Below are 26463 nucleotides of genomic sequence, written 5' to 3' on the forward strand. Positions count from 1 at the left end.
ATGATTATCTCCTTATTTTCTCACTTTAATAGAGTTAAAGGAAAAAAAAAAAAGAAAAATAATATGGAGATGAGTCTTACAGAATCTCACATAAATGAGCTGATGTAATTCAACTGTAGTTATTTGTCTTGTATTCATCACTCATTCAAAACTTCCCTAACAACATTGCAACGTCCCAACCACCGCTTAAGCTAAAGGTGGATTCAAAATCCCATTGAGATAATTTGAAGTTTAAAAATTATTCGAGCTTATTTATATTATTAAAATTATAAATGGGTCTACGAGCAAAAGGTCACGTTGTGGTTATCATTTTATCAACAAACGTCCTATCAACGTCTATATATATAGGGTATTGTATTTGCAGCTGCACACAAGAGTTCATCACTTAATCTATTGCTACTGCTTTATCTTTTATATTTATGCATAAACGTTGCATGGCTACGCTAAAACCAAGTCTTGTTTTAGTGTTCATAGTGGTGACTACGTTGATGCTTGTGGCAAGTGCAGAAGCTCCTCTTCCTCATCATGAGAGTTCATTCATACCCAGAAAGATGGATAGCGGTCGTATTTTACGTGAACTAGGATATGATGGATCGAGACTTGAACATCACCGGATGAGGTTCATGCAAGGGGCAGACCCTCAGAGAGAATCACCAGGAGGACCAGATCCGCAGCATCATTAGGGGCATATGTGTACTCGATCGTATAATAGCTGCTTTAATCTTAGCTTAATTAAACTCATCATGCATGGTTTTAAGTTGATGTTCTTGCAGCTGAGTTATGTATGAAATAGAATAATGAAGGAAGAGTTTATCCGAGTCCTATATGAGATATATGTTTTTGTAATGTATATCTAGCAATAAGAATAATTGCATGCCCCAGTTGTTGAGAAATTTTAAGTTTCCTTTTTTTCCCCCTCTCTTTTCATGCACCATTATGTTTATTGAATTGAGAAATTGTCGAATGCTCACTTCGTGAAACCAATTACTTCTTTACCTTTTTAAGCTTAATGGACATTTATGACCAATACCCACAAAGGTTTTATATAAAAAAAATGTTTTGAAGCAGGTGGGTACGAACTTGATGAGATTTTTTTCTTTGTATTAGGATCTCTTTGTCTTGGAGAGGATTTAAAGTAGATATTTATATCCTTTCAATCAATTTTTTATTTTTATATGAAATTTTTCTTTTTTTTTTATTATCTGCAAAATATTTTTAGATAATTTTATTTTTTAGGATTATAACTTATTTTGTTAGGACTAATATTTCTTAGTAACAATGAGCTAATTTAGTGAAAGATTAGGCAACATGCGGGAACAAATTCACATTTCTAGCAAAAGAAAGCAATGTTCCTCTATGAAAAGAAAGGAAGAGTTGGCTGCTGGAAATGATCGTAGAGGCAGAGAGAAAAACTTGAGCTGTCGGTGTGTAGAGAGACTTATCAGAGGATGTTGTGCGTGGGAATTTATAGAAACTCTACTTGCAATTTTTCTTCTGTTTGTTAATATTTCAAGCTTTCTTTCTGGCATTGTTGAAGCCTAAATCCAACTCTTCCTCCTATGTTTTTTTTTATTCAACATTTTGTGCAGAATTATTCTGCTGAAAGTCCTGCATTCTTGCAGAATTTTTGTATTCACTATAGATGGTCTCATTTCAAACCCGCTCGAAAATTTTCATAACGAATTTTGGAAAAACAAAAGGTTTGCAATCTAATTGAAATAGTTCTATACAATTAACAGATCTAACCCATTAAGCCAAGCACCAGCAAAAACTTTCTTGATACTCGGAGGATTTAGTGTGGAAAGGAGCATTAGTTAACGGAAAAATTCAAATCAGATTTAACAATCTGTTGCAAGAGGATTTTGACAGTATCTAGGGTTCTTCATGCAGAGGAAGAAACTCTCCTAGGCAGATGCCATCTTGGTAGGCAGTAAACATAGAAACGGCACACTCTTTGCAGGCCAAGCCTCTCTTGTGCAATACTTTGGGCCCATCTCTTATTACAATCTTCAAGGCCTCAAGAAATGACTTCACATTAGGTGAAAATGTGTAGCCAAATTCTTCATTTACCACCACTGTCCCAACTATGCTTGGCTAATTTGGGGTCAAGACTGGCTTCCCATAATTTGACTCATTAAATTTTTCTATTCAGCTAGACCAATAAAAAAAAGAAAACTTTTTAATTTTTCAAGACAAATTATTTATATATTTATTTTCCTCATTTAGGTATGTTCCGTCATTTTGTTTAAGGTTGATATGGGCACATGGAAGAACAAAAGGTTAAAAAAAAAAAAAAAGATATGATGAACCTAATTAACATCGTACAGAATCTCACATAAATGAGCTGATGTAATTCAACTGTTGTTATTTGTCTTATATTCATCACTCGTTCAGAAACTTCCATAACAACATTGCAACGTCCCAAGCAGCGCTTGAGCTAAAGGTGGAATTCCAAATCCCACGTCAAGATGGAATATTGAAATAATCTAAATTAACCGTGTTGGTCTCGCTTAGAAAGGGTTAAATTTAATTGTGATGCTGCATGCAACGACCAGACCAGTGTTGGAATATTTGCTAATACAGTTGCAAAATTATGTCTTACAAATATTTTGCCAACAAATTGGTGTACTTATGATCTGAAAGGACTAATCGCTTTGTTGTAAAGTATCTGCTGTTGTTGTACTTTGCAACCTTATAATGCAAATTTATGTTTGCTGGTTATAAAAAAAAGGTTTAGAAGTTATTTAAGCCCATTGATGTATATTAAGCCATACATGGGCGTGTAGTTTTCATTTTATCAACACAAGACATGCCAACTTATTTCACTCTATATATAGGGTATTGTATCAACTAACTGTGGCTGCACCGAAGAGTTGATCACTTAATCTATTTCTCTTTTATATTTATGCACAAAAGTTGCATGGCTACGCTAAAACCAAGTATTGTTTTAGTGCTCATAGTGGTGACTACGTTGATGGTTGTGGCAAGTGCAGAAACTCCTCTTTCTTATCATGAAAGTTCATTCATGCCCAGAAAGATCGATAGCGGTCATCTTTTACGTGAACTCGGATATGATGGATCGAGACTTGAATATCACCGGAGGAGGTTCACGCAAGGAGCAGGCCCTCTGAGAGTCACACCAGCTGGACCAGATCCGCTCCATAATAATGTGCATGTGTAATTAGCATACATGTTGGCTAATTAAGTGTGTTTTTGTCTTGTTTACCAGCTAGCTAGGGGCATGTGTGTACTCGTATAATGGCTGCTCTAATGTTAGTTTTATTAAACCCTTCATGGTTTTAAGTTAATGTTCTTGCAGCTAAGTTATATATGTAATAGAATAATGAAGGACGACTCGGAGTCGTCCTACATGCGAATGTATGTTTTTCTAATGTACGTTTAGCAATAAGAATAATAGCATGCCCCAGTGGTTTAGAAATTTTATTGTTTCCTTTTCTTTTTCTTTCTTTTCATGCCCCATTATGTTTGTTGAATTGAGAAATTGTGGAATATTCACTTCCTGAAACCAATTACTTAATCACTTTTTTTAAGCTTAATTGACATTTATGACCAATACCCATAGAGGTTTTATTGAATAAGTACTATATTGGAGTTGATGAGGTTTTCTTTTTCCTTTTTTGGTACATTTACCCCCAGGGTATTTGAACTCAAGACCTGACTCCAGTACCAATGAACTAATTTTGCGAAAGATTAGGCCACATGTGTAAAAGATCTTCATACTTTTGACAAGAAAAAGCAATCTTTCTCTGTGATAAGGAAAGGAAGAGTTTGCTGCTGAAAATGAATAGAAGCAGAGAGAAAACTTGAGCTGGTGTGTGCAGTATGTGTGCCGGGGAATTGATAGAAAATGAGAAATGAAAACCTATCTTCTTCTTCAGTTTGTAATTTAAATAATGAACTTTACTTGCAATCTTTCATTTGTCTGTTAATATTCAAAGCTTTTGCTATGGCATTGTTGAAGTCCAAATCCAACTCTTCCTCCTTTGTTCTTTTTTTTCTTTGTTCGACATTTTCTGCAGAATTATTCTGCTGAATGTTCTGCATTCTGCAGAATTTTTTTTACCCATTTTATGTTATGGAGAGTTCTATTTCCAGCTAGCTCCATCATTAATTTGATTTTCTAACAAGAACAACACAAAAGCAGTTGGGCTACTAATTTAGTGGTCAAGTGCCAATCATATAAAATAGTCATGAGTTCAGACCCCTTCAAAAATTATCAATATACTGAAAAACAATTTTAGAAACAACACAAAAACCTTGCAATCTAAGTGAAGTAGTTACTTTATAATTGACAGATCTAACACCTCAGGCCAAGCACCAGCAAAAACTTTCTTGACACTTGGGAGTCTAACAAATTTAGTTTGGAAAGAAACATTAGTTAACAGAAAAATTGAGATCACATTTAACAATCTGTTGGAAGAGGAAATTGACAGTATCTAGTGTTCTTCATGCAGAGGAAGAACCTCGCATAGGCAGATGCCATCTTAGTAGCAGTAAACATAGAAAGGGCATAATCTTTGCAGGCCAAGCCTTTATTGTGCAAGACTTTTGGCCCATCTCTTATTACCATCTTCAAGGCCTCAACAAATGACTTCACATTTGGTGAAAATGTGTAGCCAAAGAAGCAAAATATACATTTAATAAGTTCAAATTCCTTACAATTACACCAAATTAATTATAGTTTAACTAAAATTAAATTTAATAAAAATATAATTCTAATTTATTAAATTTGACTCATTAAATTTTTATATTTAGCTAAATCAATAAAAAAATAAGGAAGAAGTACAAAAAAAATATATGATGAATCTAATTAACATCTTATCTTCTCACTTTAATAGAGTTGGACAAAAAGGAGAGGAAAATAAAAAGAAGAATATGAAAAATAACATGGAGACGAGTCGTACAGAATCTCACATCAATGAGCTGATGTAATTCAACTGTAGTTATTTGTCTTATATTCATCACTCATTCAGAAACTTCCGTAACAACATTGCAACGTCCCAAGCACCGCTTCAGCTAAAGGTGGGATTCAAAATCCCACCTCAAGATGGAATATTGACATAATTTGAATTAACCATATTGGTCTCTCTTAAAAAAGTTTATATTAAATTGTGATAGATCTTACATGTAATGATAAGTTCTCACATGTCGTTATATCATGCACGGTATAGCTAAGAGGATTTAGCGTTCATTTCCTACGGCAAGTGAGACTCAAGCTCTTTTGGCTGGCCTCAATTATTTCACTCTATATATAGGGTATTGCATTGTTGCACAGAAGAGTTCATCACTTAATCTATTGCTACTGCTTTCTCTTTTATATTTATGCATAAAAGTTGCATGGCTACGCTAAAACCAGGTATTGTTTTAGTGTTCATGGTGGTGACTACGTTGATGCTTGTGTCAAGTGCAGAAGCTCGTCTTTCTGACCATGAAAGTTCATTCATGCCAAGAAAGATCAATAGCGGTCATCTTTTACGTGAACTCGGATATGATGGATCGAGACTTGAATATCATCGGAGGAGGTTCACGCAAGGGGCAGACCCTCAGAGACAAACACCAGGCGGACCAAATCCGCACCATAATAATGAGCATGTGTAATTTGTATACATGTTGGGTCTGTTTACCAGCTAGGGGCTTATGTGTTCTCGATCGTATAATAGCTGCTTTAATGTTGGCTTAATTAAACTCATCATGCATGGTTTTAAGATGATGTTCTTGCAGCTGAGTTATGTATGAAATAGAATAATGAAGGAGGAGTTTAACTGAGTCCTATATGAGATATATGTTTTTGTAATGTATATCTAGCAATAAGAATAATTGCATGCCCCAGTTGTTTAGAAATTTTATTGTGTTTATTGAATTGAGAAATTGTGGAATATTTACTTCAGAAAACCAATTACGTCTTCACTTTTTTAAGCTTAATTGACATTTGTGATCAATCCCCACAAATATTTTATGTAAAAAAAGTTTTGAAGTAGGTGAATAAGAACTATTGGAAATGATGAGATTTTCTTTTTCTTTTTTTGGTACATTTGACTCAGACTGGTATTTGAAGTCAAGACATGGCTCCAGTACCAATGAACTAATTTACAAAAATATTAGGCCCCATGTGTAAACTATCTTCATACTTTTAAAAAAAAAAAAGAACAATCTTTCTCTATGAAAAGGAAAGGAAGATTTTGCTGCTGGAAACGAGCAGAAGCAGATAGAAACCTTGAGCTGGTGTGTGCAAAGACTTATGTGAACAGAGGATGTATGCCGGGAAATTGATAGAAAATGAGAAATGAAAACATATCTTCTTCTTCATTTTGTAATTTAAATAATGAACTTTACTGGCAATCTTTCTTTTGTCTGTTAATATTTAAATCTTTTGTTATGGCATTGTTCAAGCCCAAATCCAACTCTTCCTCTGTTCTTTTTTTTTTGTTCAACATTTTCTGCTGAATGTTCTGCATTCTGCATAAGTTTTATACTGAATTTATGCTATTGATTCCAGCTATCTCCATCTTTTGACTTTCTAACAAGAACTACACAAAAGCAGTTGGGCTACTAATTTAGCGGTCAAGTGCCAATCACATCAATAATCATGAGTTCAGACCCCTTAAAAAATTATCAATATGCAGAAAAAGAATTTTGGAAACCACACAAAAAGCTTGCAATCTAAGTGAAGTAGTTGCTTTATAATCAGCAGATCTAACACCTCAAGCCAAGCACCAGCAAAAACTTTCTTGACACTTGAAGGCTAACAAATTTAGTTTGGAAAGAAACATTAGTTAACGGAAAAATTGAGATCACATTTAACAATCTGTTGGAAGAGGATATTGACAGTATTTAGTATTTTTCATGCAGAGGAAGAACCTCTCATAGGCAGATGCCATCTTAGTGGCAGTAAACATAGAAAGAGCATACTCTTTGCAGGCCAAGCCTTTCTTGTGCAATACCTTTGGCCCATCTCTTATTACCATCTCCAAGGCCTCAACAAATGATTTCACATTAGGTGAAAATGTGTAGCCAAATTCTTCATTCACCACCACTGTCCCAACTATGCTTGGATAATTTGGGGTCAAAACTGGCTTCCCACATTGCATTGCTTCAATTAATGTAAGATCAAGTCCTTGGGGTCTCAATGTTGGGTTCACAAACACATCAATTGCATTATAGAATTCTGAAAGCTGTGCTGGCTCCAGTGCACCTAAAACTTTGACATTAGAGCCTAACTCAGCATATCTTCTTCTCCAGGGACCTGACCCTGCCACCACCAGGCATACACCAGGGTGCCTTTTTCTGATCAATGAAAATGCTTCATACAGCAGTGGATGTCCCTTGTCCCTAACCAGCCTCCCTGCAGCACCCATCACAAGGCTCGCATTCTCAGGGATACCGTATCGCCTTCTAAACCTTGTTCCTGCTTCTGGGTTGTGCACAAATTTTGTGTGATCTACCCCATTTAGTATCACATGGACATTTCTCTGAGGCAGCTGGTAGATGTTCATCAATACCTCGCCTGCGCTGTTGCTGATGCAGATGTGGTGTTTGTAGCTGGAGAAGAATCTAATTTCCTCAATAAGCCTTGGCATTGCTTCCTGAAGCTCTGTCATAGGGCCCGGAAGAACCCCATTTGGGTTTGAAAATAGCTCTTCAAATAACTTGGAGTGCATAATTTCATACCAAATTCCATGCCAAGTTACAGCCACATCAGGCACCATTTTTGCTCTCCAGTGAGGCAATGAAACACTCTCTGTATGAACATAATCAAATGGCACATCAGTGCCTATCTTGTTGAATATCTCAAATGCTAGAGAGCAGTTGACAGAGCCATGATCATTTGCAGCAAAATAAACATGAAGGTTTCCTTCATGGATATCAGAATGAGGCCTCCTATCTGACGGCACAGTGAACACATGGATTTCATGACCCCTGGCAGCTAGAGCATGATATAGAGTAGAAGCATGGCGTTCCATGCCACCAGGAGCTGCACCAATCGGCCATGTCTTGGAGAAAACTGCAAGTTTTAGCTTCTCAAAAGTGGGTCCGAAACAAAGCTTGTTCCATGGAAATTTAGCGTCTCTGAGGTCTCCACTAAACGAAGTATTTCCAGAAGGAAACAGCAAAGCTTCTTGTACCTGTGCAATGGGAGAAAGGAAGAGACAAAACGAGGTAACGAGAAGGGCTAGAGCTAGAATTGTGGAATAATATCTAATAGAAATAGTGGTTCTGTGAGGTTGGTGCTTCATGCCCATTATTGGCACGAAGCTAGCCACAGCCAACAGGTCTCAAAGGATGAAGATGATCAACTCCTGCTTAGCTTTTTGTTAAATCAATTTATCATTAAGGATTAAATGCTTTCCACCATAGATGCCGGATCTCCTCGAGCTTATGCAAATTTGAGAGGCTGCACATGGCCTTCCAGTTCCTTGGAATTTCGTCAACTCTTTTGCCACTTGTCCAATAGGTGCTTTAACAAAGGCTTAATTACACTACAAGCAAAACTAGCCTTAACATTGTTTTACAGATATAAGATTTGAAGCTCTTGACTTTTAAGTTCATGAATATATTAAAATAATAAATTCAATTTCTACTACGTCCTAAATTTTTGATCCTGTAGTAGTTTAAAGAAATATTTAGGAAAATAGTTATTTTATTTTTATTTTTATATTAATTTAATTCTCAAGTCAAACATTCCAAACCATGTGCTATATAGATCAATTTCCAGTTAACTTTTAAATTAAATTTTAGAAGTTCTTAAGGATCCATGCACCCATGTGACCTGATATACCCAAATTCGAAAAGCATCAGAACAAAATCAAACAATGTAACTCCCGCAACAGCAACACACCGACGAGACCTTAAAAGACACAAATTTGGAAAAAACGAAAACCTAAACACAAGAAACATAATTATGTAGACGATCAAGGCATTTCCCTCACAAACCACAGCTTGTCAAAAACAAATGAAATGAGAATATAAAAAAAGAAAAAAACACAAAAAACTGTACAACCTCATCTGGACAAAGGAGGGAGAAATCTGCCACTGATGGGATGGACGGAGCCTAAATAGGGCCGGCCACGAAGTTGGCAAAGCGAAGCTTACTATCTTAAGGAGAAAAAAAATTCGAAACAGAGAAAACACTCTTATTGAAAAAACTTAAAGAGAAAGCAATTCTATTAGTAACAATAAATTTTTACTGTCTAACTTGATTAGCCAAGAGGCTAACATCCGAACCCAAAGTTTGAACCCCATTACCCCCTCCCTTTCGTGTTAAGCGTTTTGAATGCTAAAAAGACATATTATAAAAGGAAATCCAAGAAATCACCTCTTCTATAATTAGACCTGATACCTTCATTTTTATTTTTTTACAGGAAGATCCTCATCGTGTCTTTAGATAGAAATTATAATCCTAGAAATCCATAATCCCCCATGCATTTAAATTTAAATAAAAGTTAATATATTTTCAATTGACAAATTTGTTTGAGTGGTTTTTCCCCTTACGATTATATATCAGACACGAATAAAATGAGAGAACTTGTAGGTCCCATCGAACTTGTTAGCATCGAAGGACCATGTGTGATCATCCATTGCTTCCGGAGCGCGTGTGATCATCCATCTCTCCGTTCTGTGTTGAGGTTGAGCCCTTCCCAGAAACTCCATTCTTGCTTTCTCAGTTTTCTCTGCTTGGGAGAAAAATAAAATAAAATCAAAATCTTACTTTTCACGCACTAGAACCCTACATTTTTTCCTTTCGTAAACCCTTTCCAAAACCCTAGACGCTGCAGCAATCAGGCTTTAATTTTTAAGTCCAATTATCGAAATCAAGCTTCTTTATACTTCTAATTAACAAAATAAAGGAAAACTTGAGGAATATCCAATATTTGAAGCTCTCTGTTTCGATATTAGGGTTTGCCCCTTTTCTAATTGATGAATGGCTACAAACCCAATTGCTGCAGTCGGTGATGGGGATTCTCGAGAGACACACAGATGGATAGAGCCTAGCAAGAACAAGAAGAAATTTTATTCCCAAAAACTCCAAAAGAAAACCCTAAATTCCAGCTATATCCCTCGGCCGCAACAGTCCTTTCAAGCACCTACTTGTGACGACAACGACGACAACTCCTCGCGGCCGCAGCAGAAGCGCTTAGACACCGTGGCGTCCAACGATTCTTCAAGTCACAGTCGTTCACAACCGGGCCCTCACAGCTCGAGAAGTGGGACCGGGAATTCACTACCCGGGTATGTGCAATTTGACGATAAGGTGAGAATTAGCTTGTATAGTGGATCAAAATCGGTTATTAGAGAGCTGAAGAGGAAACTAGTGAGTGAACTTGATCACGTTAGGAGCTTGAAACAGAAGCTTGAAGCTAAAGAAATTCAGTATGACGATAATGGGATGATGGGCAGTGGTGGTTATACCAATGGAGTTGGTACTCTTGCTAGGGTTAATTCTGAGGTGAGTTATGTGGGGCCTACGAATCCAAGGCCGTTGCAGGGATTAGCTGTTTCCGTGGATGATAACAGTAATAATTTTGATTATGGCAGTGTTGGTGAGAATGTGGATAAAGAGAAGAAAACCAAAAAAACCCCAAAGGGGAATCAGAATCACAAGAATCCGGATTCTGTGATAAGAAGGGAAAAGATTTTGAATTCAGAGAGTAAGAAGAAGTTGAAGCCAGATAATGGAGGGAAAAAGGGCAGTGGGGCGGAAGTAATGAAGTTGGCGTCAGGTGTGGATAAACAGAGTAGAGAAATGTTTAAGAAGTTTGGAGATTTGTTGGGAAAGTTGATGAAGCATCAGTATGGATGGGTGTTTAATGAACCTGTAGATGTGAAGAAATTGATGTTGCATGATTATTATAAGATTATCAAGCGTCCCATGGATTTGGGGACAGTGAAGAGTAGGCTGAAGAAGAATTGGTATAAATCGCCGAAGGAGTTTGCAGAAGATGTGAGGCTGACATTTAATAATGCCATGACGTATAATGAGAAAGGGCAGGATGTGCATATTATGGCAGATGTAATGTTGAATTTATTTGAGGAGAAGTGGGCGGCTCTTAAGGGTGAGTTTAACTTCAATGGGAGGATTGGTATGGGGTATGATGAAAGTATGCCGACAACCAATTCAAAGAGGGCTCCAGCGCCTCCTGCTCTTGCCCCTACTTCTGCTCCACCGCAGAAAATGCCCTTGGAGACAAGGACGTTGGAGAGGTCAGAGTCTACGACAAAGCCAATGGCTTCCAACTTGAAGACCGCAGATATTCCTGCACATGAAGGAAGGATGCCGATACCAAAGAAGCCTAAAGCAAAGAATGTTCAAAAGAGAGAGATGACTTTTGAAGAGAAGCAGAAACTGAGTACAGACCTACTTAGTTTGCCTTCAGAAAAATTGGAAAGTGTTGTCCAGATTATCAAAAAAAGGAACCCTGGGCTTTGCCAACAAGAAGATGAGATTGAGGTGGACATTGATAGTGTTGATACTGAAACACTATGGGAACTTGATGCAGTTATTGCCGATTACAAGGAGAGTTTGGACCAAAACAAGGGAAAATCTGAACCTGCTTCTCAACCAAGAGAAGAGGCCGGACACAACTTCCACGAGACTGTAAGATCATCCACTATTATTTAGCTTACTCTCTAGTTCAATTTCCTACAAGTCAGTCTTGATGGTTGACACATTATTCATTTCAATATCCATGCAGAATCGGACATCAACGTTTGCAGAGGCACCAAAACAATCTGAAGCAGGTAAGTTCCTAAAATCTTCATGATTTCTGTTGCCTTCTATTCAGGCTATCTTGTTGGACATCATGATATTCTAATTAATATCTCTGAATTTCAAACCCCTTTTGGCAGTTGAAGCGATTGTCACCACTTCTCCTGCTGATCAAGTAGAAAAACAAGGTGATAATGGATCAAGCAGTTCTAGTAGTGACTCTGGATCCTCCTCAAGTGGTAATTGAGCACTTTCCATTTTCTTCTATAAGTGTGGTTGCATGTACAAGACTTTTAGGCAATCACATTTTCAAATTATCAACAGAAATAGATTTGTTAATTCGGTACGTTATATGCAGGTTCTGACGGTGATAGTTCCTCAGGATATGGATCAGATGTGGGCCAATGACATAGAAGTTGGTAGATTTAGTTGAGGTAGTAATCATTGTTCTTTATTTTTGTTATTGAATTTTAACATCTCGTTTCAAAACATATGGGTGGCTGTGAGGTTATGGCAACACCAATATGCTATGTGATTATGTGAAATATATCTGTTGTGGCTGTACAATAGTTTAATAAAGCAAAAGCACAGGCTGAATCTAGTCCGAGCATTATGAATTGTATGTGCTTATGTTTATGAAAAAATATTATATTCTCTCAACAATAGAGAAGCTACACCATTTCTGAAATAGAAGTAAAAGAGCTTGTCCAATACTTAAAAATGGGAATTACATCTTAATAAGAGCCATAGTTGTCCTCATGCTTCTGATTTGGACTACAGTCACTTGGAATTAGTTTAAGCTGTTGGAACAGATCAGAGAACATCTAATGTATGATTAGAGCATCATTACGTATTTTGGGAATTTAGTTGGACAAGGGGGCTCTAAGGAAATGCCAGTGAAATAGAAAAGGCTTTCGTTTTGAAGAGGATTAGTCAGGTTGTTGTTAGCTTAGGAAGCTGGGGCTTTTATAGTCTAGTGTGCGTTTCTGTAATCGTTTTCTGGATTTAGTTTCATTCATAATATCCAACAGGGTAAATGCTGTTCAGGTTCAGCACAGTTGCATCTTCCTATTTTAGACATTTTTGTTTTGACTATGCAGTATCATTCTGGTCATATCTAAAACATAGAAGAACTATTACAACTGAGATTCCAACTGATGTAATCTACATGAATTCTGCACCTAAGAATTCTCGAGGAGCTGATTTTGCCCGTTGCTCGTTCACCTTCCTCCATGAGATGGAGAGTATTGTATTCGATGGAATTACTCGAAGCTAACATATTGTTTTGCTAGAACAAGAATATGCTTCAAAGCTGTTTCCTGGGAAGGGAGATGGATTTGGACTTTGGACTTGGGAAAGGATCTTGTATAATACTAGAGTTTGGTGCCGTGACTTGTGAGAAAGTGGAAAAGAAAATACTGATATAGAAGTGGGGCGATTCTATTTGCCCATCCCTTATGGTGCCGTAAATTCGGTGGCTTTTATAATTGTCGTGTAACTAAAGTTGATGCTCTTCACTCACTGATTATTGATTTCCAACTGCATCTACAGTTTCTATCGTTTCTTAATTGCCGAAGCCTTCAACCTAAGGTGCATGTGTTACATCCGAAAGTTTTACCATAAGATGCTTTGCTTAGTGGTATACGTAATTATCATACAACTCACACGATTAGCGTTTCGCAGTTCGCATTAACAAGAAAGTTGCGAAACTGTTCATTGCACACGTGTTCACCGGATTTACTCAACTCTCACGACAACCATCTTCAGAATTGCTACCCGACCCCTGGGCGAGTTTTGCAAGTGTTTTTGGCTTGTATGTTTTCAGGCTTTGGGCCTTAATTTTAATGAAATGATCTTTATCTTTGATAAAAATAAAAATAAAAATCTGGGCGAGCTTACGATTTCTCGTTGCATAAAGAACGACCACCTTCACAACTTTGGCCAGAAAAAAATTACTATTTAATTTCTATAATTTATTAAAATTAATTATTTGATCTCTTTCTAATATAGATTAACAAGCCCCTAGCTTTTCAGACCATTAATTTGAATTGAAAGATCAAATAATTGTTATTTTAAATAATTGTGAAGAGAATGATAATAATTACAATTTTAAAATTTAATTTTGACATTTGTGGATACACGATTGTAATTTTAAAAATACAAAAATTAAAGTTATGTTTTAAAATTATAGAAAATAATTAAAGAGAAGCATTTTAATCATTCCACAACTAAAAGTTTAAAAAACTAAATATTTAAGAGTCTAACGGGACAGACCATGAGGGAGGGGGTAGGGAAAAAAAGCTGAGGGCTAAGGATAGCATCCACAAGCAAATCTCTAAAATGCTTGTAAATTTAAGCTGTGCTATTAAACCTCTCCCGTTGCATCCCACGGGGTATTATTATTAGTAGGTTTGATTTATGTAAAACCTGCTCTACTCTAAATAGAAAAGCCGGTGCTACTGGCGAAGCAATGAATACAACACTGCAAATAAATAAATGAAAAAGAAAATTGCAAAATTTGGGCGTGTGGTGGTGGAAGGAAACATGCCCGCCATCCAAAAAAGCATTGATTTAATTACTTGTTGGCAAACTTGATTCCTTTCTCAATAGATGCCAGTAGCTCAGGCTTCAGCTTTTCTAACCCTTCCTTTTCGTAGTCAGAGAGAGCGCCCAATCCCATAACCTCCTCCACACCGTTCTTTCCAAGCCTCACCTGCAAATACAAATGGAAATACACTCTTCAAACTTGCTCAACTGTCATGCAATATTTCCACACCATTCTTACCGAGCAAAAGCAATCCAACAGACCTAATGAGCATTATTCTAAGATATATGGCTTAATCAACTGCCATAGTTTACCAGATAGAAAAAGCTATAGCTATTAGAACTCTTAAAGTAAAAATATTCCCACAGCACTGATGCGCTTGAAAGCAATGTAACAGTATCAAAGGAACCACACATAAAAAGGGAAAAAGAGCATCGGCAAAAGAGGGGTGAGAGAGAGATGTTCGCCAACCACACAAACCAATCTGCAGGAAAAGGTACACCACAGGAACCAATCTGCGGAAAAAGGTACCTTTGCCAACCAACAAACCTATCTAATTAACTTTTTGTCCACTATTATAGGCAAGTCAAATCACCTTTGATGCAAAGAAAGGAAGTTCAGTAACACTCGATTGCACGAATGAACATTCCACCACATCCGCAACCCCATTGAGTCCTTTCAAGCAAGCATCAGCAAAAATGGCTCCTGCATAGCTGCAAAAGAACCATTAAACTGGTCAACACCAAGAAATTTATTTTCCTTCCACTAGCGTAGGTACAAGGACATGAATTGGGGAAAGATGGGAGACCATGCAAAACTTTGTGAAGTCATAGTGAAAGTTTATTGCTTAGTAAACTGATCTGTGATACAGTCAACAAGAGGTGGATGTTGGAACACACACAAAACCATGCCATGAAAGCGTTCAACACTCATGTAGGATCATTGAAAGAAATAAATCCAAGAAGGAATGCCCTAACACAAGCCCAAAACAAGTAAATGACCAAGCATGCATTCAGAAGATTGAAACAAATACAAAGCACAATAATCAATAGATTTTCCATTTAAACAACTGGAAAATCAATTGCTGATCTTGAAAATGCAAAATGTAATTTCATGTTCATGTTGCACAATAAAATAGTAACAAAATAATGAATATAATGTACACTCCCAACTAGTATGAGCTCCAGCTCTCTGTAGGTCCCAAGATTTCACAAGCAGCAATATATACCATTTTCTAAAACAAGCCACAGCATCAAAAACTAGTTCAACACAAACTTACGCCATTGACAAGGTTGCAGAGCCCTTTCCAGCCTTTGCTTCAACAACCTCAGTCCCTCCATCTTGAGTTCTCTTTGTAAGAGCTTGAATGTCTTCATCTGCCAAATTGGCTTTTGGTGTGGCCTACAGGGAAAGACAATAGTAATATGTTACAGCTGAACAGCATTAGCATATACTACAAGTCTACAATCAACTACACCTAAGACTATAAGAGGAGTGTGAGAGTAAGGGGAAAAACACATACTTGTGAAAATAGTGGGAGAATGGTTATCCCAGCATGGCCACCAACAACTGGCACATTAACCTCTGTAAACCAACAAAGCAAACCAGAGTCAATGCAAGAAATCCAGACACACCATAATTAAAGTTAATGCTTGTTGCATGTGCCAAAATCTGAGAATTAGCAACAAATAAAATGTTTACATCATATAACTAAAGGAGTAAATGAGCCAAGTCACTAGCGAGCTGCTTGAGGCTCAATTCAACAATAGCTCAGTTCGGCTCAATAGGATTATGAGTGAAGCTTGAGCCTAGTAAAAGAGATGAGTTTGGGCTCACTAATGCTCCACTCGTCAAGGCTCGTGCACCAGAAAATTTAACAAGTTCATGAATCAGTAAGTTGAACAAGCTTGTGAACTCTCGTTACATTGAAATTTAGCTCCTCTATGATAATTATTGCATTTCACAATGTTATAAAAAAATTAATTTTGTTTATGATTATTATATGAAATAATATAGTAATAATTATTTAAAATCATGACATAATGAAATAATATGAAATATAATTATAAAATTGTAAGTATAATTAGTCCAAGTTTTACGACACTAATATAAACATAATTATAGTTTAAATTTAAAACTTGTTTATGAAAATACAAGATTGAATAAAATAAAATGATTTAACCATATACAAATTACAATTGTGTTAAAGTATTATATCCTATACAACTATATACTTAATTATATATGTATTTCCTAATAAAAACTGTATAATTAATGACCATCTATACAAACTCATATTTTTCAAAAAAAAAAAAGAAAAATTAATGGCATTCAAGCTTTTTTTAAAAAAAAATGTGAGGACATTGAACCCATGTCCTCACCTAGGTGAAGATGCACTTGCACCACCATACTATAAGAGCTTTACTGATTTTTGCTTAGATTATTATATTTTGAAAAAGGAAGAAAAAAACATTTGTGACAAGGAAGATTCAAATACAGGTCATTCAATTGGCCAAAAGTGCATATTACTGCTGGAACATTACAGTTTTCATACTTGTAGAGCAAAGAAGCTTGATAGTCTAGTACGGATTGTGCAAAGTGTAACCCCTTGTCCCACATTGAAAGCTTATGAGGGGGAAAGGCCTGGCTCCTCTACATAAGGAGAAGCACTCTTCCCTATTCCAGCTGCATTTTTATCTTAGGCTACAAGTCATTTTTAGGACTCTAATTGCTTTATAAGAGAATATAATATGTTTTTCAATGAGTTTAGTATTTAAGAATTTTTAATCTAGAGTTGTGACTCAAGCTTAGCTTATTTATATTCAGCCAAACCAAGTTCAAGGATGGCCTATTTATATTTAAATTGATTCAATCTCAGACTTGATTCATTGATACTTAAATGATACAAGCTAAAGCTCAACTCCATTACATTAAATATGCAAGCTGAGCTCGAGTTCAATATTTTTAAACAAGCTCATAAAATTATATCTACTGAAGCACTCATCTTCGTAAACATTTAGTTTTCTTGGAGAAACAATATGAGTAGATACAACAATAAACAATGTCTTCTGACAGACAGTGGTTAAGCAAACCTGTAACAGGCACTTTGGCCTTCCCAGCATAGAAAGTCTTGGCCCTAACTACATCAAGAGTGGTTACTCCAAACAATTTTTTCTCATCATAGGTTCCTGCCTTCTTGAAAACCTCAGATGCAATAGGTACCGTTGAATTCACAGGGTTGCTAATCATATTAACAAGAGCCTGATCCACAAATTCAAATCCCAAATTTTGTCAGACATAAGTCATCAAAAACAGTTAAAAGAAATAAAAGAAATCACTGCAATGGCAAGCCATGCTTCATATAAGTAAAACGGAGGGAGAAACTCACATTGGGGCAGTACTTGGCAATTGCATCACAGAGACCCTTAACAATTCCAGCATTGATGTTGAAGAGATCATCACGGGTCATTCCAGGTTTTCTTGGCACACCAGCTGGAATAATAACAACATCTGATCCTTCCAAGGCTTTACCGAGTTCCTCTTCTCCCATGTACCCCTTAACCTACAGCAAACAGGCAACCAAAAAAAGCCATTAGAACTTAAAGAGGGACAGAAACGCAAGTAAACTAATTTAAAGTGTTCCATAAAAATAAACCAAACCACCAGAGAGAAGAGCAAGGTAGGTGAATCAGCAAGATTGATATGCAAAGCTATAAAAATAAACAAAGTTTAAAACTACAAAAATGAACCAACTTTAGCAAGCAGTGAACAAACATTAGAACAATGATAATCAAACATCTGCAAGAGAGCGACATAATTGCTAAATTAAGCTCTAAAAGGACCTGCATAATGTTGATAACTCTACAAATGAAGCAATATTAGCAATTAGTGAACCACAACAATAACCAAACTAATAATAAAAAAGAAAAACCTAAGGGAGCCAAATGAAGCATAATAATAATAAGTAAAGTAAAGGTCCACAAAATCCTACAGAAGAGAACCGAAATAAATTTAAAAAATGAAAAAAAAAAAAAGAAGAGGGAAAAGTAAAAAGAAATAACAATAGATACAAACCTCAGATTTAGTGTTGATGTGGCTGACATCGGCGGCCACTCCAGGTGTGTTGGCAATATCATATAGAGCGAGATCGGAGACAAGAGGATTGAGCTTCATGAGCAGAGCAAGTGGCTGTCCGATCCCACCCGCAGCACCGAGAACGGCGACTTTCCGGTGGGGAACGGCTTCCGATCCATAGCCACGGTGGAGAAGATGAGAAGAAGAGGTAGAGTTATTTAGGGTTTTGATAACTCTGAACAGCGAGCTCCTCATTTTGATATTTAGCCGACGACGGAGAAAGAGAGAGAGTTTGGGAATTCACTGGTTCAGAGTGGAATATGTCTGATACTCTCGAGGAGCGTGGGATTTGGTACTTAATGAGTGGATGAGTGCTGCCCTCTGGGTAAATTAACCGAACCGCTCTGACAATCGGTTTGATTCGTTAAAATTAATTAAATGTATTCATTATCAATTAAGTTATTATTATTAATAAACTTCCGTTGTTTAAAACTAAATTAATTTCCCTAAAAAAAAAACTAAAGTAATTGAGTTTCAAAAAGATAACTAAATTAATTAGTGTCGAAATTTCATCGGTGAAATATTTAGTTTCTTAATTTATTTGTTTCAATAGTCAATAACTAAATAAGAATTTAAGATCTAAAATATATATGAAATGAAATAAAAAAATTTTAGACTTTTTAATAAATTTATTATTTTTTTAAAAAAGTTGATCTACTTGTATGATTAATTAGAGAAAATATTTACATAGACCAGATTTAGTAAATGCATACATATATTTACTCTAGAATTGCCCGATTAGTTCACGTTCAAAACTAAGAGAAACTTGGGAGAACAAAATACACCACAAAATGTAAAGCGTATGACAAACAAAAATTTTATATGGATATGGTTCATCTCTCTCTATCTCCTATTCCTTTCTGGATATCAACCAAAAAAAAAATAAAAATTTTACAACAGAAGAAAGAACATTACATGCAGAAAATTCATCTTCTCAATTGGCTCTTCTCAAGATAACAGCAACATGGCTTGAATCTGGAAGCGTGCACAAAGAATGTTGATCAATAAATTCTGCAGTCATCCCAGCACAGCAACATCAATCAAATGAATAAATATTCAGTGGAGGATTCAGACACAACATTTGAACGCAAGAGACTTACTTCTGCATGAAACTCAAGTTCATTCTGTGAATTTTCGAATTTCAAATGGACGAAAGAAGCCAACTCAAAAGTCAAACAACACCATTCACTACTTCACCTTGATTCCTTATCCAGTCTAGAATATCAGCACAATCATTACGGCTGACAAAATGCCTTCACAGATAAACAAATCACTTTTAGCTCTTTGCAACAAACAATAGTCATGTATTCTTCATTACTTGTTATTTCATACCTATTTTTAGAGCGATAAGTCTTCAGTTGAATAATTTCTCGTCGACTGGATATATCTTTCTTCATTCTAAGTGATTCGGGAATGACCAAATTTCTAGTTTCATCATTATAAGCATCATAAACGAAGTTAAGCACATTCTCCTGCAAGAAAGTATTCAGAAATTTAGCAAGGTGAAAATACGCAACCAGCAGAACTAGAGAACATCATACATTTTACATGGGAAGAGTTGAACAGTTTATTACTATATATAAAATAAAATTAACCAATCTAGTCACCAAACCAGGAATTGATGCAAAACAATACCACTTTAGAGAAGGGAAAGTTCCACTGTTTTAAGTACTTGTGTCTTCTCATACACGAAATTTTTTGTCTGACATGATAATCACTGTCCTAAATCCCTAAGTTTATCATTCAAGCAGCAAGAAACTGAATAAAAATTATTAAAATAGAAGAAGAAACGAGATCATAATGTGGTGTTTCCACAATCCTTCACTGTGAAGGGCACTTTATTAATATGACAATTTGATAATAAAATCAAAACCAGATGTGAACCATCAGTGGTGGCTTGATATTTGAGTAACAATCTCTCCCTCCCTCACATTGTTTCTCATGTGCTGATATGCATGCATAGTCCATGTTTTTAAATAACAACCATTACATTATGTAATGGCCATTATTTAAAGGAATTTTAGTTTCACCTTACCATTACTACCGTTATTTAAGGATTTCTTTTATAACTACCGCTGTAAAGGCTGTTATGACCATTCTATAAATGTTACAGCAACCATTGACCATAATGTCGGTTATTTTTTCGGCCGAGGATCTTATAGTGCATTTCACAGCTTTCATGTGAACCTAAGGGCAGAAGAAGGATGCATTTCACAGCTTTCATGTGAACCTATGGGCAGAAGAAGGAACCTTTTTGGGCGCAAGGATACTTGGCTTATTCATTCAGCTTCTCTTCATTTTCTCTCAAGGCATTTTGCCACTCTCTTAGCTTTCTCAATTTTCTACACAATCAAGTGAAATCATTCATTTCCTTAAAAAAATTTCACGAAATTAACTCTTGAAAGTAATTTTCCAGAGTAGTATGTTTATTTCTAAAACCTAATTTTAATTTTACACTACCGATGTTTAAGAATGATGGTTTAATGTCCTTGGTATATATTTATTCTTAATATTTAGTTATATATATTAGTATTAGTATATCTTTAAATATATATTCATTTCATGAACTTGACAAAATTTTCAAAAAAATTTGCAAAATCATGAGCCATTACTATTACATTACAGTTGTTACAAGTCTTTTCCCGTTATTCGCAACTTTAATTTAAAACCATGAGCAAACACACACAAAGATTCACTGATAGCAGTCCGCAACATAAATTTGGAAGCGCTTGGATATGGATCTTAAAATCCAAAATGTGATGCAAATAGGTATATCCAAGTAGTCATTGATGCAAAGAAACAACAACAAATTCATACCAGGGGCTTAGAAGCATCAAGCCAATGATAGATGTGCTCATTACGAAACCATGTCATTTGTCTTTTTGCAAAATTTCTGCACCAAAATAACAGAACAAAAATATAAAAAGGGGGAAATTTCACCATAAATTCAAAGAAATTACATATTAGAACTTAGAAGCTGGAGTTTTGCACTTGCTTTTTTCCTTGCAGAGGAGGGCCACAGACTTATACTTCATAGAAACCAACCATTTAGAGATGGCCCATGGTCTGTTTGGGAACTGCAAGCAATCCAGCGTGGAACTAAAACCAGAACCAGCTGGTTCATTTTCAGGACAAAACCGAAACTTTCTTTCATTCAGAAAAGAAAATTTTTAAAAATTTGACCACTGGATTTGATCAGAGCCAGAACCAAAACTGAGACATGCCAGCCCTACCAACCATATATATGATCGATGAGAGAACATATGAATTTCAAGCCATTTCTTTAATATTACTCACTGGGCTTCCTAGTCTATATTAAATTTTCCCTAGGTAAATAAATTACAATGATGACATGATGCAGATATTGAAGAGGGGGGGGGGGGGGGGGCGGGGGGATTCTGCAGAATGCATTTCATACATAAGCATAAGAAAGAAAATTTCAAGCATTACCACCAGTACAAGTTTTTCATGTACTTCTTATGAATTCCAATTACAGTATTTTCTTTTCTAAAAGAATATTTCTAATGCGCAATCCATTAATTACAGGAAGCAGTCCCATCCAGGCAAATTCTGCTGCAATTAATTACATTATATCAACTGTGAAGTAGATGTATGTTACCTAGATGCTTTCTGAAATTCAGATAGAAAAGCATAAAAGTCTCCTGCAGAACTCCTACCCCCTTGTTGCCTACACTTTAAAAGGTACTCCATTGCCTGAAGTCAATCATATAAGCCTTGGTGTTATTGCCTAAAAAGTAAAGAACTACAGCTAGGAGCCAAAACATAAGTCCAGTAACAAATGGCAATATCCCATTGAAGTAAGAACATGAGTGACAACAAGGGCAATACCAAATGAGTTCAGCATTTAAAAGAATAAATAAATAAATAAAATGCTCTCTCTCTCTCTCTCTCTCTCTCTACAAAAACAAATTGATATTAGCAGCTATAAGAATAATGTAAGTCCTGTATTAAGCAGAATCCAATTGAATCATTAGCCATACAGGTGAAGCGAATAGATGTAGAAAACCATATAATATGAATGCTGATCCACAAGAAACCTTGGAACAACATATCAATGAATCCATAACACAATTTCAAATAGAAAGCTCCAGGAATAATTCAAAAAAGTAAATGGCATACTTGTCTGTAACCAATTGCACGGGTTGGAGAGTTAGAATTTGGAAGGAGGCCTATGTCAAGAAGCCATTTGGCCTCAGCCAAGATCCCATCAGTTCCTGTGTACAAACAAATAAATAGGAGCCATGTCAAGGAGAAATATATATTTAACAAAATAGTGGGTGAAGAATGTCATCCTGATACCTTAATCTTATAAGTGAAGATGAGATATCTTCACATTCAATCAGATAAGATGCTGTTCCAAATTGCTCTCCAAAAATGTGGAAAAATTACAAGAAAAAAAAATCCAACCAACAACTAATAAAATATATGAAACTCAGTTCCTCTAATGCTCGGTCCATCCAAACATATGAAGGAAATGACATATAGATAACTTATTAATTCCCCAAATGATACCAAAGTTACTCAAGAAATGCCTGACATTAATGCGGACAGCCTGATGTCAATTAACTAGCGGGTAAGTACAGCTAAGAAAGAACAGTTTGCAGCTACCTTCACAATCTGAAACATAAGCATTGATAAAATTTATGAATTTTACATAGCTTATTATGGCTGAAACATACATTTCCATTTTTACACCACAAAATTAAGATGGAATATATAATAAATCATGCCAACCGGTTATCTTTTTTTATGAGAACATAAATAATCTCTGTCACATACATCCAAAAATTAAAGGTTTTGTATATGGTTTGCTAATCAAAACAAACGCATTATGCACTTTGTAGGATTTAATATCTCTAAGAAAGAGAGAAATGATATCACAGAGATTTAACATCTCTAAGAAAGCAAAATGATATCACAGTTGATTATAGAATTTACCTAAAAGCATGTCTTCACACCGGTAATCAATTGATCTATAGAGGTCAAGTCTAGGGGTGGAGAGGAAAAAACAAAAGAACTCATAGTCCAAATCTTTTGGCTTAACTTCCTCAGACACATCATGAGATGAGTGCGCAGTCTCAGAATTCTCCATCAAACTTGTATCTAATTGTTCCTTGAAAGAATCATATGGAACTTGAAAAGCAGATGGAGGAGATCCAGTGACCTGCCATGCCAAAGATATGTAAATGAATGGTGGTTATATAAACTCAAATCAATTACAGAACTAAGAGCCTCTTAAAGCTTTCAAAAAAGAAATCGGGAGGAGAAAGAAAAGGGCAGTTTATTTGATCAACTCCAAGCCATAATTAAGAGGCTGTTACAGTACAAGAATTCTAAAGAAAATTTTTACTATTTGATGAAAAAATGCCAAATAAATTAGCTTATTTTGCTTTAGCCATACGGTCTGTCCCTATTGAGCAAGATCAATTCCAGTGTTCACTAGTATAGCTGGAGACATCACAAATTGACCTTGATTATCTCAAGGCTGCGTCGTAATCTGTACCAATCATTGGCAGCCAAAAATTGAGCCTTTGGATCACCTGCTTTGACCACTAACTGTACAGCTTCATCCCAGTTCTCATTCTTCTGCAATTCTGCAAGCTCAGAATATGCTTCAGATGCAATCTCTGGTGAAGCTTTTGGAACATCTGGCTTTCCGTATATGAACCTAAAAGATCCAATAAAGAGATAACAATGAGCATTTGCCACAAAAGTTCCCTGCATAAAGAGATAACTAGTTCATTATTCTAGTTTGAACTGATGCTGACAAATTATTAACCAAGAATAAATGTCACAAGTTTAAAATTACCATAGCAAACCAGTTATATAGAATTTGGTTTTATAACAGAATTCATTTGAAACTTATTTGAGCAATGCATTCAATCTTTGTGGGAAAAACATGTAAGAAAAACTCGCCAAGGTCACAGAAGTATACCATCGCAAATACAGTCCAGTCCCACCAGCAACTATGGGAACGCGACCATTGTCCAGAATGTCTCGTGTCGCTTGCCTTGCATCCTCAAAAAATTGTCCAACTGAATAATCTGAAGGAATGTTAAACTGTCAGCATTATAGTCATATACACACGCACACCTGTACACACACACTGATACAGCTAGTCTAGCAGATGACATACCTTCAGATGGGTGTAATATATCAACCAGATGGTGTGGCACTTCCTGCAAAAATAAGTATGAGTTTGATTATTACAACTGGACATGGAAAATAATATTCATCTATCAAGTTATGGTTTTTCATTGAAATGCCAACAAAAACAATATGGAATATGCAACTTAATTTGCTGAGAAGTAAACTTCAGCCTAGACAATTGGCATGTTAGCAGATAACACTTGTGGAACATAAAAATATAGCACCAAATCGCAGATGGAACATTGCCTCAAAGTTTTCATTACATTTCCACTGTGGAATAAATTACTTCAAAATTTTAATTGCAGAAAATATTACACTTCAACCATCTTATAAATGAAAATTGACTTTTTAGTCAATCACACTATACAACTTTCCAATGGGAAACAAGTTCCAAAGCTAAAATGCTGAAGACTGCCACTAGAATAAGTTTTCTTATGCCTGAACACAAATGAAAACTCCCATCACATCCATCAAACAATAGGTGGATCTGAGGTAGAAGCACCCATCAATATAGTTTTAAAGTTAATTTCAATCATTAGGATAAATAAAATGCTTCATGACATGCACAAATGCCAAATTTCAGTTAACCTAACATTTGATGTTCATCAAAGGAAAAAGGAGAACATTTGAAATAACATAAACTACATTGTTGACTAAGAAATGAAATTTAACAGCAGAATCAAAAACTAGAAAAACATAATATCTCTCAAGCAGAGACCTTTCTTTCACTTAGGGAAGGTTTGGCAGATCCAACATCAAGACCACGATATACCTGAAATTCAATTCATAATAATCAATTCACTCTAATAGAGAATTAACTAGCCTTGATAAGTATTTTAAAAAAGAGGGCAAAAAAAGGATATGCATCAGCCAAGTACAAGTAATACAGGAAATTTCTTTCAGCATCCAGTGTCCCAAATAATAAAAAGGGAAAGGTTCAAGAACTTATCCTTCAATTATACTACATTTTTCTCAGGAATCAAATATTCAAACACAGAAGTCCATTTTGGTTTTAGCTGAATAAGTACGTTAAGGTAATTTCTCAAAATAATAATAAAGATAATAATTTCTCAACAACCGTAATCTTTGAGCCATTAGAATTTTTTTTATCATTTTCTCAGCAACCAAATCAACGAGCGCATTTTCATATGATCTCACATCGAATCCCAAACATCAACAGACGAAGTGTTCGGATTTTCACTTTCTTTCCGTAGCTCCAGCTTCCATTCATCAAACAAAGTGGTAAAGACAACGTAAAAAAACAATAAACATGAAGTGTCAAAATTTTCGAACACTGACTCAAAAATAAGACCCAACAAGTTTTTGAATATAAAATTTAAAAAATATATATATATAATATCAAAGTGACCTGGACTGAGTCGGCGCTGATTATTTCTCCGTTGAGCCGCTTGGCGAGCTCCAACGCAAGTCGGGTCTTACCGGATCCAGTGGGACCAGAAATCACAACAACCTTTTCTTTCTTGTTCCCGAGGGAAACGGAGGAAGTGACTGAGGAGAACAAGCGCCGGCGAGGAAGTGGGGGTGGAGATGGGAGGAGGAAACGGAAGCAGCGTGTACGGAGGCCACAGAGTTCGCTCATTATCATTTTCAACTTCTCTATCGATATCGAAGAGATTATTGATAGTTGACAAAGAAATGGTCAAATGGGCTTCTTCAGATGAAGCTGTCTTCTCAAAGGGGCCGGTGTCGTCAAAAACCAGTTGAAGAAGAAAGAAGAGCGCAAGGTTTAAGGTAAGGTTTTAGATTGTAGTATCTGTGCACTCGTGTGTCCGGATATCCCTGTTTCGGGTAAAATATAAATATATATACTAGCATATTTTTTAAATTATTAGATATATTGATATTTTTTTTTGTTTGTCATATGTAT

At 35.8% G+C, this 26463-nt stretch overlaps 5 protein-coding genes across 10 annotated transcripts; 2 read left to right on the plus strand and 3 right to left on the minus strand.

The window, feature by feature from the left end:
* Positions 1-321: 321 nt before the first annotated feature.
* On the plus strand, positions 322-893 carry LOC122722006 (CLAVATA3/ESR (CLE)-related protein 5-like). Its single transcript, XM_043951565.1, has one exon. It carries the CDS (start codon positions 420-422, stop codon positions 681-683), a length of 264 nt encoding a protein of 87 aa, XP_043807500.1. The 5' UTR covers positions 322-419; the 3' UTR covers positions 684-893.
* Positions 894-6433: 5540 nt separating this feature from the next.
* On the minus strand, positions 6434-9337 carry LOC110602754. Its single transcript, XM_021740351.2, has one exon. The coding sequence runs from the start codon at positions 8259-8261 to the stop codon at positions 6819-6821; it is 1443 nt and encodes a 480-aa protein (XP_021596043.1). The 5' UTR covers positions 8262-9337; the 3' UTR covers positions 6434-6818.
* A 164-nt stretch (positions 9338-9501) lies between these two features.
* On the plus strand, positions 9502-13603 carry LOC110601161 (transcription factor GTE3, chloroplastic). Of its 2 annotated transcripts, XM_021738197.2 has the most exons (5): positions 9502-11614; positions 11712-11757; positions 11866-11964; positions 12084-12159; positions 12826-13603. In XM_021738197.2, exons 1-4 carry the CDS (start codon positions 9941-9943, stop codon positions 12131-12133), a joined length of 1869 nt encoding a protein of 622 aa, XP_021593889.1. In that variant the 5' UTR covers positions 9502-9940; the 3' UTR covers positions 12134-12159; positions 12826-13603. The 2 variants fall into 2 exon arrangements, with proteins under 2 accessions (XP_021593889.1, XP_043807492.1); XM_043951557.1 differs by lacking the exon at positions 12826-13603 and having other exon boundaries at positions 12084-12340.
* Positions 13604-14066: 463 nt separating this feature from the next.
* Positions 14067-18691, minus strand: LOC110601163 (malate dehydrogenase, mitochondrial). Its single transcript, XM_021738198.2, has 7 exons — positions 18345-18691; positions 17659-17832; positions 17363-17531; positions 15793-15854; positions 15550-15671; positions 14866-14983; positions 14067-14438 (listed from the first exon to the last, which is right to left on the minus strand). Exons 1-7 carry the CDS (start codon positions 18597-18599, stop codon positions 14301-14303), a joined length of 1038 nt encoding a protein of 345 aa, XP_021593890.1. The 5' UTR covers positions 18600-18691; the 3' UTR covers positions 14067-14300.
* Positions 18692-19101: 410 nt separating this feature from the next.
* On the minus strand, positions 19102-26391 carry LOC110600789 (tRNA dimethylallyltransferase 9). 5 transcript variants are annotated; one of them, XM_043951560.1, is made up of 12 exons: positions 25945-26390; positions 25294-25347; positions 24562-24604; positions 24361-24469; positions 23895-24093; positions 23364-23589; positions 22545-22639; positions 22024-22118; positions 21222-21297; positions 19737-19876; positions 19505-19657; positions 19102-19379 (listed from the first exon to the last, which is right to left on the minus strand). In XM_043951560.1, the coding sequence occupies exons 1-11, from the start codon at positions 26179-26181 to the stop codon at positions 19576-19578; spliced, it is 1356 nt and encodes a 451-aa protein (XP_043807495.1). In that variant the 5' UTR covers positions 26182-26390; the 3' UTR covers positions 19102-19379; positions 19505-19575. The 5 variants fall into 5 exon arrangements, with proteins under 5 accessions (XP_043807495.1, XP_043807493.1, XP_043807496.1 ...); XM_043951558.1 differs by having other exon boundaries at positions 19102-19415; XM_043951561.1 differs by lacking the exon at positions 25294-25347 and having other exon boundaries at positions 19102-19415; positions 25945-26391.
* Between the last annotated feature and the right edge of the window lie 72 nt (positions 26392-26463).

This window comes from Manihot esculenta, chromosome 15 (assembly GCF_001659605.2).
Source record: "Manihot esculenta cultivar AM560-2 chromosome 15, M.esculenta_v8, whole genome shotgun sequence".
In the NCBI taxonomy this organism is placed as follows: domain Eukaryota; kingdom Viridiplantae; phylum Streptophyta; class Magnoliopsida; order Malpighiales; family Euphorbiaceae; genus Manihot; species Manihot esculenta.

What these genes read in the sequence shown, in the direction of transcription:
- LOC122722006 (XM_043951565.1), top strand. Translation starts at nt 420, where the DNA reads ATGCATAAACGTTGCATGGCTACGCTAAAACCAAGTCTTGTTTTAGTG.
- LOC110602754 (XM_021740351.2), bottom strand. Translation starts at nt 8,261, where the DNA reads ATGGGCATGAAGCACCAACCTCACAGAACCACTATTTCTATTAGATAT.
- LOC110601161 (XM_021738197.2), top strand. Translation starts at nt 9,941, where the DNA reads ATGGCTACAAACCCAATTGCTGCAGTCGGTGATGGGGATTCTCGAGAG. An exon ending in ACCAAAACAATCTGAAGCAG is followed by an intron (nt 11,758 to 11,865) that starts GTAAGTTCCTAA and finishes CCCTTTTGGCAG; the next exon opens with TTGAAGCGATTGTCACCACT. An exon ending in CTCTGGATCCTCCTCAAGTG is followed by an intron (nt 11,965 to 12,083) that starts GTAATTGAGCAC and finishes CGTTATATGCAG; the next exon opens with GTTCTGACGGTGATAGTTCC.
- LOC110601163 (XM_021738198.2), bottom strand. Translation starts at nt 18,599, where the DNA reads ATGAGGAGCTCGCTGTTCAGAGTTATCAAAACCCTAAATAACTCTACC. An exon ending in GGCCAAAGTGCCTGTTACAG is followed by an intron (nt 15,855 to 17,362) that starts GTTTGCTTAACC and finishes GTTGGTTTACAG; the next exon opens with AGGTTAATGTGCCAGTTGTT. An exon ending in TTCTCCCACTATTTTCACAA is followed by an intron (nt 15,672 to 15,792) that starts GTATGTGTTTTT and finishes CTTTCCCTGTAG; the next exon opens with GCCACACCAAAAGCCAATTT.
- LOC110600789 (XM_043951560.1), bottom strand. Translation starts at nt 26,181, where the DNA reads ATGATAATGAGCGAACTCTGTGGCCTCCGTACACGCTGCTTCCGTTTC. An exon ending in CTTCCCTAAGTGAAAGAAAG is followed by an intron (nt 24,605 to 25,293) that starts GTCTCTGCTTGA and finishes TTATTTTTGCAG; the next exon opens with GAAGTGCCACACCATCTGGT. An exon ending in GTGCAATTGGTTACAGACAA is followed by an intron (nt 22,119 to 22,544) that starts GTATGCCATTTA and finishes GATTGACTTCAG; the next exon opens with GCAATGGAGTACCTTTTAAA.